This window comes from Dromiciops gliroides, chromosome 3 (assembly GCF_019393635.1).
Source record: "Dromiciops gliroides isolate mDroGli1 chromosome 3, mDroGli1.pri, whole genome shotgun sequence".
Classification (NCBI taxonomy): domain Eukaryota; kingdom Metazoa; phylum Chordata; class Mammalia; order Microbiotheria; family Microbiotheriidae; genus Dromiciops; species Dromiciops gliroides.
The window spans coordinates 569,632,201-569,646,748 of record NC_057863.1 but is presented as its reverse complement, the minus strand read 5'-3'; the positions used below and the strand labels follow the sequence as shown (position 1 = coordinate 569,646,748).

The following is a 14,548-nucleotide window of genomic DNA, read 5'->3' as shown; positions in this document are numbered from 1 at the left end:
TTGCCCAGGGTCACACAGCTAATAAGTGTCAAGTGTCTGAGGTCAAATTTGAACTCAGGTCCTCCTGAATCCAGGACTGGTGCTTTATCCACTGCACCACCTAGCTGCCTCTTTAAATTTATTTAATTTATTTATTATAATAGGTTTATCAACATAAGAGAGAAAAGAAAAAAAGAAAAGAAAATCAATGTGTAGAGCATGATAATCAACACATTTTAAAATCCCCCAACTAAATAACAAAGAATTCTAAAAATTGAAGATGGGATTAATAAAATTATAAGCAAAAAGACCATTGAACTAATGAAACTAAGAGCTGAGTTTTTAAAAATAGCAAAATAAACTGCTAGCTGACTTGATTTTTAAAAAGAAACAAAATTGTGTTGAAAAGAAAAAAGAGAGAATTACAACTTTTGAAGAGACAATAAAGGAAATTATTGGAAAGTATTTTGTCCAAACATTATAACTGAAAAAGATAAATACTTAGAAAAAAGTAAAATGCCCTGATTAGCCAAAGAAAAACAGACTATTTAAATAACCCAAATATCAGGAAAAGAAATTGAATTAGCCATAAGTGAACTTTCAATTTAAAAACAAACAGGGCAGCTAGGTGGCGCAGTGGATAAAGCACTGGCCTTGGATTCAGGAGGACTTGAGTTCAAATCCAGCCTCAGACACTTGACTTACTAGCTGTGTGACCTTGGGCAAGTCACTTAACCCTCATTGCCCAACCAAAAACCAAATCCCAGGACAAGATGGATCCACAAGTGAATTCTATCAAACATTCAAAGAATAATTAATTCCAATACTATATAAATTGCACAATAAAAAAGAAGGCATCTTTCTAATCTCTTTATTTGATATAAATGTGGTCATGATACCTAAACCTAAGAAGAAACAAAGCAGAGAAAGAAAACAAGACTAATTTCTTTAATGGATATGATGTAGATATAATTAAATTGTAAATAATAATATCATTAAGGAGGTTACAGTAACATATAAGCAAGATTATACACTATGACCAGATTGGTTTATACCAGGAATACAGGTATTGGTTCAACATAAGGAAGACTATAATATAACAAACAGTATTAATAATATAGTAAAAATTATATGATTCCATCAATAGATACCAAAAGGGCCTTGACAAATCCAACGCCCATTTCTGTTAAAAAACTTTATAAATCATAGGAATGAATGGACCTTTTCTTAACATAATAATATTTATCTAAATCTAAGAGCAAGCATTATACTAGCTGTGTGAACCTGGCAAGTTACTTAACCTCACTGCCCCGCAAAAAAAAACCAAAAACAAAAACAAGAAAACCTACAAAAGCTATGAAACACTGAGGAGTGTTTCTACCAAATTCAGCCAAGGACTATGTGATCTAATTATAAAAAACTTTTTGTTGAATTACAGATCTAAATAATTAGAAAAACAATTGCTCATGTATATATCAAACCAATTACAATAAAAAAGACAATAATTACCTAAATTAATTTACTTGTTCAGCGCTGTGCCAAACTTCCAAAAGAATATTTTAGAGGACTAGAAAATATAATAACAAGATTCACATGGAGTAATTCATATAGTCCAGACTCTTTGGAGTAATAATGATGGTGGTTCTAATTGACTTTCTTGCCAAGGAGAAGGCCTCTCTCTTCATCAGAGATTTGAGCAAAATAGACAAGAATGGGGGGATGATGAAGAGGAGGTTTGAAGTATGGAGTGGGAGAAAAGAGGGAGCTTGAAATAGATGGCTTCTATTTTCAAAGCAAAGTAGGAAATGAGTTTCTCAATTGAGAGGGTAGGGTTAGAAGTGGTAAGGTAGTCTGAGGAGAAAAGAGGTTTAGGATGGTATGATAGTCAGCCAGGAAAAAAGAAGAAATAAAGCCATGCAACAGTGAGGCCTCTGTTGAAGTTAGGTAACATAAATGGGTAGTTGTATGTATGACTTTCTGTAGAAGTGCTAAGGAGCAAGGGAGTAGCAAGAGAGAAGGTGTATGTCAGAGGTAAGCCAGGATTAGGATTTGGTGAGTTATGACTGGCAGTGGGACAAAAGGGTAGCTAATAGTGGTCTTTCTGACTGCAGGCCCAATACTCTAGCAACTGGCCACCTACTTGCCAAGAGAAGGAGGTAGAATACTGTATAACAACACCAAATAATTAAACAGTTCAATCCCAGAAAAGGAAAGAGAACTAGATGTAATTAAATTATGCTAAAAGAAAAAAACAAACCTACTGGTCCTGATGGATTTACAAGAAAATTCTGTCAAACTTTTTTTTTTTTTTAGTGAGGCAATTGGGGTTAAGTGACTTGCCTAGGGTCACACAGCTAGTAAGTGTTAAGTGTCTGAGGCCGGATTTGAACTCAGGTTCTCCTGAATGCAGGGCCAGTGCTTTATCCACTGTGCCACCTAGCTGCCCCCTGCCAAACTTCTTTTATAAGACATAGTCCTGATACCTAAACCAAGAAGGATAAAGCAAAGAGAACTATAGACCACTAACATTAATGAATATTGATTGATTCAAAAGTCCTGTCAAATAGTCCATAGCAATTTAACCAAGAAATTACTCATTGTGACCAGGCCATATATATTTATATGTACTTGTTTTCTAAACCATTTGGATACAAGTTCTTTGTGAGTAGAGATTGGTATCTCCTGTAAGTAGCACTGTGCTAATTACATAATAGATGCCTAGTGAATACTTGGTGATTGATTAAAGTAGAATTTTAAAATGAGTTATTATGACCAGTTTTTTTCTATACCAGAGCCAGAGACCTTTGTGATGACATGCACTTCTAGGGAGAACCATCAATAGTAGGACTCAGTTGGGGGATCCTGGTGGCCAACATAACTCCCATGGATATGTTAGATCCTTATTACTCAACACAAGCAAAAATACGTCTTTAAACACAACTCTGTATAAAGAATTAAGATTTCCCAAACTTGATTCTCAGAGGGCAAATTCCTGTATTACAATCCTGGAGAGTGAAAGAGAAGTCTGAACAAACTCCAGATTCTCCTAATTGGACCAGTCACTTTGTTAATGATAGTGCTGCCAATGTGAATTTATCTTCCAGGGCTTTCCAAACATTGCCCTTGAAACTATCTTTAGAAAAGTAAACTTAGTGTCACATTGATTAATAAGATATAGGATAAGAATATCTAAAAGAAGCTGGAAACATTTTTGCTATATGTGAGAGGGGATGGTGAAAACCAGTGCCAAAGACGTTTGGGAATCATAGAATTGGAGAATTTACAGTTGGAAGGAAACTGAGAGGTTATCCAACTGAACTTCCCAGAGAGTACCTTTAATCCAAGTATCTCAGAGCACCTAAACAGCCTTATAAGATGACCAGAGATCATTTCACTCGCTGCTAAGCTGTGATTCCAGAGACAGAAAGGAAAGCCACATGAAGCAAGAGACTGCTGTCATAGACTTCCGGCCACATTGAACAGAGATCTGTAGCCAAAGAAAAGAATATTTATGTAGCTGAAACCATCCATTGCTTAATGAAAGCCAAAAATGGCCTTTCAATTTTCTAGATGATTGAGAGGAAAAGAATAGAAATAATGCTGTATTGTTCATCTAAAGTGAATAATTATATCAGTGGCCAGATGGCCATTGCTGAAGGAAAGCAACTCTTATCAGTCACTACTCACTCTCCTCTCTTTTTCCTCATTACACCCCTGCCTGAGAACCTTTAATTAAATGCTGGATATGTTAACCAGACAATTGTTATGTGCTTCTGAAAGAAGATTCAGTATACTATGTATCTGAATGATGTTCTCCCGGGGGGAAAAAAAAAAAGGATTTAAACCTCCCTAAAGCAGACTAATGTAGGGAAATTCAAACTGCCTTAATGAAAGCTCTGAAAGAGCAAAAAGAAATGGAAGGAAAAAACAGAAATCTCAGCACGAGACCCCAGAAATATTGGTCATATTGAATTAAGATCATTTAAATATGAAACTGAAAGACAACAAACACATAAAATGGCAAAGATCTATCAAGTTTTTCTGAAATAAACCTATATTCTCCACTACTGATATTGGAAACTCCACATTGGAACTCTAATGTCCCTGATAGGAGGCACTAGACATTGCACAAAAGAAAACAAAGACAGGAAAAGAAGGAGGACTAGACCAAGTATACATGAAAGAAGTTTATATTTAAGTAAATATAAGTGCATTTTTATATATAGACCAAATACACTCAAAAGAAATATATCCTTGAGGCAATGCAATTTTGAGGGATCAATTTTCAAGGGTAGCACAGTGCCTGGCACATAGAAGGCACTTAATAAAGACTTATTAACTGACCTGACTGACAAAGTATCAGAAAGAAGATATTGTATATTTGGGGGGTGGGGAAAATCACACAACAAAAGAAGGTTACAGAGAAGATCTCAATAAATACAAACTCACATGCCTATTTTCTCATCTCTACAAAATCTTTATGAAAATAATTTACGTATCTATGAAAATATGAGAAGGGAGCTAGAATAGATCACATCTTACATAACTGACTGAAAGATGCAGAGAATACAAGATCCCACTGTGCTCCTTGTTCGTTGATTTTTTTGGGTTTTTTTTTGTTTGTTTTTTTGGGGAGGCAATTGGGGTTAAGTGACTTGCTCAGGGTCACACAGCTAGCAAGTGGTAAGTGTCTGGGGCCGGATTTGAACTCAGGTACTCCTGAATCCAGGGCCAGTGCTTTATCCACTGCGCCATCTAGCTGCCCCATTTGTTGATTTTTAAAAATTTGATTCCATAGAACAAAATACAGCCTTAAAAGTGTCTCCTATACATGTGTTCAGGTCATAGGAGGTTCCTTGATAAATGCAACACCACAAATCACTTTGATAATTTTCTGATTATGAATATCAAACAAGGCATCAAGGAAGACATAGGATTAAAAAAGATATTTGTGATCTATTGTAGAAAATGTCCAGAACAGAATCTAGATGGAAAAGGTATTCCCAATAGAGAGTGAGATCTTTTGGATACTATCTGCAGATGTCATTTTGCTAATCGCACCAAGCCTCGAAACATTTCAGAACCTTCTAAATAAGACATATCACTGAAAAAGAATTCAGCTTCTCTACTTAGGAAAAAAAGCTAGGGGGTGAAGAATGCATGCTTTCAGACTATGATATACAGTTGGATGTACAGCCCATACATCTGGTACACAAGTATATTATGTCTTTGACAGATACTGCAGAAGGACTGTGAACCGGATCTATAATTGAATAGGAGGAAGAAATGGTATAGAATCATGTAATTAATAATGAATCATGAGCAAGAACCTGTGCAAAGGATATCTTCAAAGAATAGAATGATTGGAAAAGGGAGGCTTCTCATGTAGCCAAAACAAAGGCTAACAGATGAACAACTGAGATGCTATGCTGGTACCATATAAGGTTAGGAGATCTACAGACAGCATCGGGTAGAATCCTTGAACTAGAATTATAGAATGAAATATACAAGAGTCACATAAGATGAAGTGTGGTTGTTGGGTTGTAGGCTATACCAATGGAGTACCCTCATTGATAAAGCGTGAATTTCATGAAATGCTGCAATATAAGTATGTTTAATAACAAAGCTAATAGAAATAAGAAAAGGTGAACAGGGCTAGATATTTTATAGCACTGGAGATCTGTGTGTGAAGAAAAGAATAAGAACAATTTATGATTAGAACATTCAATGTTTGAACAAAAATGCTATTCCTAAAATTTTTCACTTCTGCTTCCACTCTTCCTATTCAAAACCTACCCATCCTTTAAGGTCCAGTTTAAGTTCTATTTCTTCCATGAATTCTTCTCAGCCCATACCAGCTTATAACAATCATCTCCTCTTTTTCACTTTAGTACCTATTGTCTGTTCTTGTAATTTTCCCAAAACTCCCTTTCCTTTCATACTTCTTTATTTCTGTTGAAGGCACTACCATCTTAGTCAGATGGGTTCACAGTTTTCATGTTGTCTTCAATTTCTCACTCTCAGCCCACATATCCAATTGACAAATCTTGACAGTTCTGCATCTATAACATCTCTCACATCTATCCCCTTCTCTCCACTCAAGCAACCATCATCTTAGTTCAGGACCTCATCACCTCTCACTTAGACCATTACAATAGCCCTCTAATTGGTTTACCTTTCTCAAATCTTTCCCCACTTCAGTCCATCTCCACACAGCTGCCAAATTCATCATCATTACTTCTTGCCTGGACTATTGCAATAGCTTCCCTGTTCTTGGCCTCCCTTATCAGAATTCTGCCTGATACATTTTCTAGATCTTTGTGGAGGTTTTTTTTTGGGGGGGGACTCCCTCTGCTTTCAGTCTTTCCCCTTCTCCAACCCATCTTCCAAATGCCTCAAATTATATAGTCACAGAATCAATCAACAGGCCGAGAATATAATCACAATGTGAAGAGTAAGTATAGAAGGAATTTTCCTACAATCCTGCACTGTAAGAATAATGCCTTATTCAACTCCAGGGTACGTTAGGACTTTGGCCATTGCATGAAAGGTATCTGACAAAAAAGCCAGGAAAAAAAAACCCTGCTGAATATTTACTACAACAACAAAGGTTGATGATGCCACATAGGGACCATCTTGTGATTAGCTGAGAAAATCACTTCGCCTTCCCTCTTTGGTTCTATATATAAACACAGCAGACCATTCAGCAGTTTAACAGTCCAGTTGTGGAGAGTACAAGTTTGACAGTTGGAACCAGAAGTGGAAGAAGAACCAGACCTTTGAAAGGGAATCACTTTTGGTGGAAGGGGACTTTCTTTTGTCTCCTCACCTCACTGGCTGTTATCCATGTCACTGAAGAGATTGGACGAATAGGAGGCAATACAACCATATGGGAGCAGAGGGACTTACCAAGGACAGATAGATATAGGGAAACACTTTTTATTAGTGATTACATTTTGGACTTTCTACATTTCTGTTAATTGAAATGGGAAGCTGGAAACTCCCTTTTTTATACTAGATGATAATTTATGTGGAAAAAGTGGCTAATATATGAAACTGAGAATCTCTGTTATGTATAGCTTGCTTTTAAAAAGAAATATGATGAATTCTACAAGTCACGCAAGCATTTATCCAATGCTTATTATGTGCTAGGCGTGGTACCAAATGTTGGCAATACAAATACAAGCAAAAAGACCATCCCTTCCCTGAAGGAGCTTGCACTCTAATGATAGAAGCCAACATATAAAAGGGAGCTAAAAGGCCAAGGTGGGAGGGAGAAAGGAAGGTGCCCACACGGGCATGGTGGCAAAATCTAAAGAATAAAGGATAGTTGGTCTGGTCTCTTCCTCCAAATGGAAGTTTCAGGAAGAGGTCACCAATGGGAGAAGAGGACCACAAGAACAGAGGGACAAGGTAGCTAAGGCGTGATGGCAAAGATTCCATTATATATTGATTCCATGTCATTGCCTTATTGTTAAAAATGATTAGTCTGTACTCACAGAATGAATGAACTATTCAATCAGCAAACATTTATTAAGCATCTACAATGTGCCAGACACTATGCTAATGACAGATAATGAGGGATGAGTAGAAGGTTCACAAGAGAATGAAAACACTTCCTTTGAGGAAGAAGCTCCAGGAGCAGAGGACATCTACAGCAAATGTCAGCTTTAGTCTACCAGAGGAAAAGAAGCTGAGCAGCACATGACAAAAACAGGAAGAAAAGTATCAGATGGAAGCTTCAAAGGGAAATGCCAGCTCCCAAAATGGAGTGGATAGTTGGTTAGGGAGTTGAATGCTTAGAAATTAGAAATAGCTGGTTGGTGTGAATTGAAGTCATGAGAAGTATTATAACCAGAATACATCCCTAAGCATATATTATCTAGGGAATGTCCCCTCTAGGTATATGGGAGAGATTTTGATCCTTTTTTGTATAACGGGATTTTACTTTGTTACTTCATGACAGACTGAGCACAGCATCTTGCCTTAACTCCAGCTTTGCCCCTGAACCTTTTCCAGTTGGGCCATCCATCAAGACTGGACCAGGCCACCTATCTACTCCAGGCCATGATCAGGAGCAGATTCTAGTTACTAGTTTCTTGGATTCCATTCTTGTCCCTAGGAATGTCTTCAGATGGCTATCATGTACAACACTTCCTTCTTCCCTACCAGACTCCATTGGTCCACACATGCACCTGTTCATGCCAGCTGGGAGATGGGCCTCTCAGGACATAACATCACCAATTGCTGTGAAGTTGGACCTTGATGGAGGGCCTTGAACAGTCTAATCACCTACCTTTCTCAGTAGACTTCAACCACTGATAGTCTGCCTGATCTTACTCTTCCATGGTTAGCATGCTCTCACCCACATATTCTCCTAATTGATTCTGAATCTCTAGCTGCTGGTATATAGGTCCAACTTCCCTCCCCAACTGCTGACTTCATTACTCTAATCCCCCTCAATTTACCCCTAGCCCCCAATGTCCTACTCTAGGTCTACTTCTTCTACTATTCTCTCTGGCATATCTATTCCATAAAGGATGCAATCACTCCTCCCATTCAAGTTGAATGGTTTGGCTAAAAGATTGTACTATGCTGGGAAAGTGGAGAGGGTGGGGGAAATGACTCCTGATTGGCTGAGAACACAGCCATGACACTGCATACCTGAGTGATTTCCTCAGAGATAGTTGGAGGACTTTGATATAGTTAGTTGAGAGAAGAAAACTCATACTTTTTGAATGGCAGACAGAAGATCTTCTTGGATATATGGGAAACTGGTCCGCGACATGGTCCTTGACTTAGCACACTTGCAACCCTAGAGACTACTAAGAGTGGACTTCCCTTGGTGAGATTGTTCTCTCTCCCTTGATTAAGAAGAGATCTTATCTAATTTCCAATTCAGGAGCTTCTCCGCTCTTATATATTTTTTCATTAATTCTAATCTGTATAATTTCTCCAATTTCTGTTTACTTTGATAAAAAGGTATAAAGGCTATTCAGGGTGGTCTTTTGTGTAATCAGTGTTTGGTGAAAGGGAGCTAAGCTGGTTACAATAGTAAGATAAGTATTATCTGCCCTTCAGTGTGAGAAAGTATTGTTTATCCTGGGCCTCAGAGTATTTTACTCTTAGATGATCAATATTTGGCAATATTTGTTTTGGATAGATTTAATTTTAGTCTAGGTAAATCCTATTCCTGCCTATCTACAGGCTCCTTCCCTGCTGCCTACAAACATGTTGATGTCTTCCCTATCTTTAAACAATGCTTACTTGATCTGACCATTCTTGCTATTATCCATAGCTTTCCTTCCTACGTCCTAATTCCTAGAGCCATCTATACTCAGTATCTCCACTTTCTTTCCCCTTATTCACTTCTAAACCTTCTGAAATCTGGCCTCTGACTTGATCATTTAACAGAAACCTCTCACTCCAAAATTACAAGTAATCTCTTAATGGCCTAATCTAATATCCTTTTCTAAGTCTTCATCCTTCTTGACCTCTCTGCAGCCAGTGACATTGTTGATCACCATCTCCTCCTGATCTCTTTCTTCTCTCTAGGTTATAGTGATAGTGTTCTTTCCTGGTTCTTCTCCAATCTAGCTGATTTCTCCTCCTCACTGTCTTTGCAGCATCTTCATCTGGGTCACACTCTCTAACTGTTGGTGTTCCCTAAGGCTTTGTCTTTTTTCTCCCTTTATACTATCATGCTAGGTAATCTCATCACAACATCTCTCTCATATATATATATGTGTGTGTAGGTATATCTCTATATACATACACACACATACACACACACTCGCATAGCTATCATCCAAGTATAGGCCCTTATCTCCTCTTATCATAATCTTCTAATTATTTTCTTTCTCTTAAGTCTCTCCCACTATAGTTTATCTTCCACTCAGCTGTCAAAGTGATGTTCCTAAAGTGCAGGTCTGACCATATAAACTATCCTCACTTTATACATCTTAGTGGTTCCCTACTGCCTCCAGTTTCAAGTAAGTTCTTCCCATCTCTCCAGTCTTATACTTTACTCCCCTCCAGTAACTGTACAGTCTAAATGCATGGACTCTCTTGCCATTCCTTATACATGACATGTCATTTCCCTACTCACTCCCAGCTTTTGCACTCACCCTCCCCCAGGTCTGGAATGCTCTCCCGCCTCCTCTGTAGCTCCCAGCTTCCCTGGATTCTTTCAAGACTCAGCTCAAATCCTCCTTTCTACAGAAGGCCCTTTGCTGGTCTCTCTCATTGCTAGTGCCATGGCTCTGAGATTACCTTTCCTCTACCCTGTGTATGTTTTGTGTATAATTGTTCTATTGCATAACATATTCTGTTGCTTGCCTTTTCAATGGGTGGGGCAGGGCTGGAGGAAGAAAGAGAATTTGGAATTCAAATTTTTAAAAAATTGCTAAAAAATACATTTTAAAAAATGATTTATTTACCCATTCTGTCCATTAAAAATATGAGCTCCGTCAGGGCAGGAACAATGGGTTGTTTGTTTGGGTTTTTTGCTTCTCTTTGTATTCCCTAGCACTTAGCACAGTGCCTCAAACATAGAAACACTTAATAAATGCTTGTTCACTGGCTGACTGATGGAGAGGTAGCCTTGGAAATCAGGAAGATCAGGGTTTAAGTGCCATCTCTGACACTAACTGGCTATGTGACCCTGGACAAGTCACTTATCCTTTCAGGATTCCAAGCAATTCTCTAAGACTATTATAAGCTATATAGCAGTTCTGATCAACATTCATTGAGTTTATTCGTTAATTGTATAGTTCCTTTCACCAATTAAGTCATAGGTCAAATAGAAAAAAAAAGTCCTATCCTATGCTAATTAAAAGATTTGCTATTGCTCCAGGTGAGGAACCTGGTGGGGATGAGGATGATTTTCATCGCGTTCCTGCGGGCGGTGGCCTTGGGGGAGGGTCTGGAAGGGCATTATGAGATGACCTCGACTGAGGGGGACTCGATCCGGGAAGAGCTCCCTGTTTCCCCTCCGCACATCTCCCTCTTGTCGGCATCCCTGTCCTGGGGTGGGGCGTCTCCCATCCCCTCATTTCTACCCCCTCGACCCCGGGTGGATATCGCGCCTTCTAGTGTCCGAGCCTAGGTGGGGTTGGAAGGTGGCGTAATCCTTTGAGGTCTGTCTGGCCTGAACGGTGGTTTGCGGTTAGGAAGCCAGTCATCCGCCTTACCGGCCTCAAGTTGTCCTCGTCAAGATGGCACCGTAGTTACTTAACCCCCCAGCGTGCTTGAGGGTATCGTAGATCACAGATGTTAGTCAACAAACATGAAGCGCCTACTACGTAGTCGTGCACTACCTTCATTTCTGTCGTGACCGGCCCTTAGCGACCCCATTTCGGGCAGCTCATTTTACAGATGAGGAAACCGAGGCCCAGGGTCACAGCTAGTAAAAAGACTAACAGGAAGGGATGGCAGTATGTCAGCAAAATCTAACTCCAGGTGATATTCAAGACGAAGAATATATTGTGGATAGAAAAGATAAAATTATTGAAGAATGTGAAGAATTATGGAAACGGAAAAATATCAGCAGGAGATAGCACTTGCTGGAGGTGAAAGACTTAACCGTTCTGATGGTGAGCTAACATTATTAACAATGCGATTAAAGAGTCTATCAGCAGAATGCAATCAATGGCTGGAAAGAACTCCCTACATAATCCCACTGAATCCAGAAAATCTGGTAGTACTAGGGAAAGAGGAGTTGCAAAAATTAGACCATGATCTTGGAACATTGCTGTCCATGGTTCAGGCAAAGAATGAGCAACTACAGGGAGACTTGAGAAGAGAACAAGGATGGTTGGATGAGCAAGAACAGTTAGTAGCAGCTCTCAGTGAAAGATGTAAGAAACTAAAAAATCAAGCGATACCAGTTTCTGAGAAAAGAATTTTTCTTGAACTGAAAATGAGAAGGACTAAAAGAAGAAGACATAGAGAGAAACTCTTGATCTCTGTGGGCGAGTTTCTAGATAAGCATTTTCCTGAAGAAAATGAAAATAAGAAGAGAAAAAGAGAATGTCAGCCAAATGCACGGCTAATGACAATGCATGAAATTCTAGAGCTTCTTATAAATAGCCTACTTCATTCGCCACATGATCCATATGTAAAAATTAATGACTCCTTTTGGTCACCTTATATTGAACTGCTGCTGCGTAGTGGAATTGCATTTAGACATCAAGATGATCCAAGCCGAATACGGTTAGAAGCATTTCATCAGTAAAAATGATGTATGCACTTTCTTAGATTTGGTACCCAAACATTAAAGGAAGTCCAAGTATACTTTTGGATGATGAACACTGTTTCCACCAAAGTTTAATCTTTCATTTTTTACTGATTTTCCAATTACATATTCCTTTCTCACTTAGTCAGTGTTGGAATATTGCACAATATTTTTATGGCACCTTTTTCTTTAGCATTTTGTTTCATACAAAGCTTAACTTGGATGCTTTAGAGAATTGTAATTCAGGTGATGCATTAGACACTTTTGTTATAACAAGGCATAGAAGTTGTGTTGATGTTGTAGTTTAAAAGTTAAGAGATTTTGGGGCGGCTAGGTGGTGCAGTGGATAAAGCACCGGCCCTGGAGTCAGGAGTACCTGAGTCCAAATCCGGCCTCAGACACTTAACACTTACTAGCTGTGTGACCCTGGGCAAGTCACTTAACCCCAATTGCCTCACTAAAAAGAAAAAAAGTTAATAGATTTTGAAAAAGTAAACTAAAATTATTTTCATTTTTAACAATTTATATGTAAAGTTATTGAAAATGAAAATATTAAAGACTGGATAAAGTGATTAGATAATGTATAATAAGAATGTATATTTAAATGCTAAATTATATTATATTGGAAATTAAAAAAAAAAAGATTTGCTATTTGATGTATTGTTCCTGGTCTGCAGGTAGAGTATACATTGAATGGTGGTGGAACAGAGCTATGCATTACTGTCTCTAAATACAGATCCTTTACATTAAGCCAGGACAAATAAAGCAATCTATTTTGCAACAGGGAAATTGAACAATCAAGAAATGAAACAAAGAAAATAATGCTGTTGTTATTCTATAAGGTCTTTGTAAATAAATTTGGAATAATTAAAGGTTTTATTTACTCTTTTGCAGGAATAATATCTCATAATTTTGGTTATATTAAATTTTACAGAAAACATCTCTGATAAAGACCTCATTTCATATATATATATATGTTTTGTGTATGTGTATGTATATACATACACACATCTATATTTTAAAATGTTTTCATAGTTTTATCTTTTCTTCTGTTTCTTTTTATATAACATGATGAATATGGAAGTTTGTTTTACATGATTGCACATATATAACACATCAAATTACTTATTATCTTAAGGAGAGAGAGGGAGAAAATTTGGAACTCAAAATTTTATTTAAAAATCAATGCTGGGGCAGCTAGGTGGCGCAGTGGATAGAGCACCGGCCCTGGAGTCAGGAGTACCTGAGTTCAAATCCGGCCTCAGACACTTAACACTTACTAGCTGTGTGACCCTGGGCAAGTCACTTAACCCCAATTGCCTCACTAAAAAAAAAAAAAAAATCAATGTTAAGGGGGCAGCTAGGTGGCACAGTGGATAAAGCACTGACCCTCGATTCAGGAGGACCTAAATTCAAATCTGGTCTCAGACACTTGACACTTACTAGCTGTATGACCCTGGGCAAGTCACTTAACCCTCATTGCCCCACCCACCCCCCCTCCCCCAAAAAAAGAAAGAAAGAAAAAAAATCAATGTTAAAATTGTCTTTATATGTAATTGGAAAAAATAAAATACTCCTTTTTTAAAAGAAAAAAAAGAATAATAGCTCAGAGGGCATAGTGAAAAGTACTATCTTACAATAAGTGATAATTTTTAACAGCTGAATCCTTGCTATAAGATTTGTATCTGAATTGACTAGCATATCACATAACAAGTTTTTAATGGAACTATGGTTATTCTTCGAATCTATTAGAGATTAAAAATCATAGAGATATGCTGGGGCAGCTAGGTGATGCAGTGAATAGAGCACCAGACCTGGAGTCAGGAGGACCTGAGATCAAATCTGGCCTCAAACACTTAACACTTACTAGCTGTGTGACCCTTGGCAAGTCACTTAACCCCAATTGCTTCACAAAAAAGAAAAAAAAAGGGCAACTAGGTGGTGCAGTGGATAAAGCATAGGCCCTGGATTCAGGAGGACCTGAGTTCAAATGTGACCTCAGACACTTGACACTTACTAGCTGTATGACCCTGGCCAAGTCACTTAACCCCCATTTCCCTGCTCCCCCCAAAATCATAGAGATAATTAAAAATGCAAGGAAACCAATAGCAAGGAAGACCAAGAGACTTCAAAACAAAATATGCAATGTATCATTCATGTTGCAAATCATCACATGAGAAGCATAACAAGAAGCCAGCCTGCTGAGGTGAAAATAAATACCACTGCTTTGGAAGTCAGCATTCATCTTGTTCCAGTCTCTGCTCTGACACTTAACCATCTGTGTGAAATCTTGGGCATATTACTGAACCTTTCTGTAGACCTCAGCTTCCTCAT

The 14,548-nt window shown here is 38.1% G+C and overlaps 1 protein-coding gene across 1 annotated transcript; it reads left to right on the top strand.

The window, feature by feature from the left end:
- Positions 1–11,408: 11,408 nt before the first annotated feature.
- On the top strand, positions 11,409–12,214 carry LOC122746282 (centromere protein K-like). The gene is given in 2 exon segments (XM_043991760.1): positions 11,409–11,511; positions 11,514–12,214. Coding segments are annotated over 2 exon segments (804 nt in total).
- Positions 12,215–14,548: the final 2,334 nt, after the last annotated feature.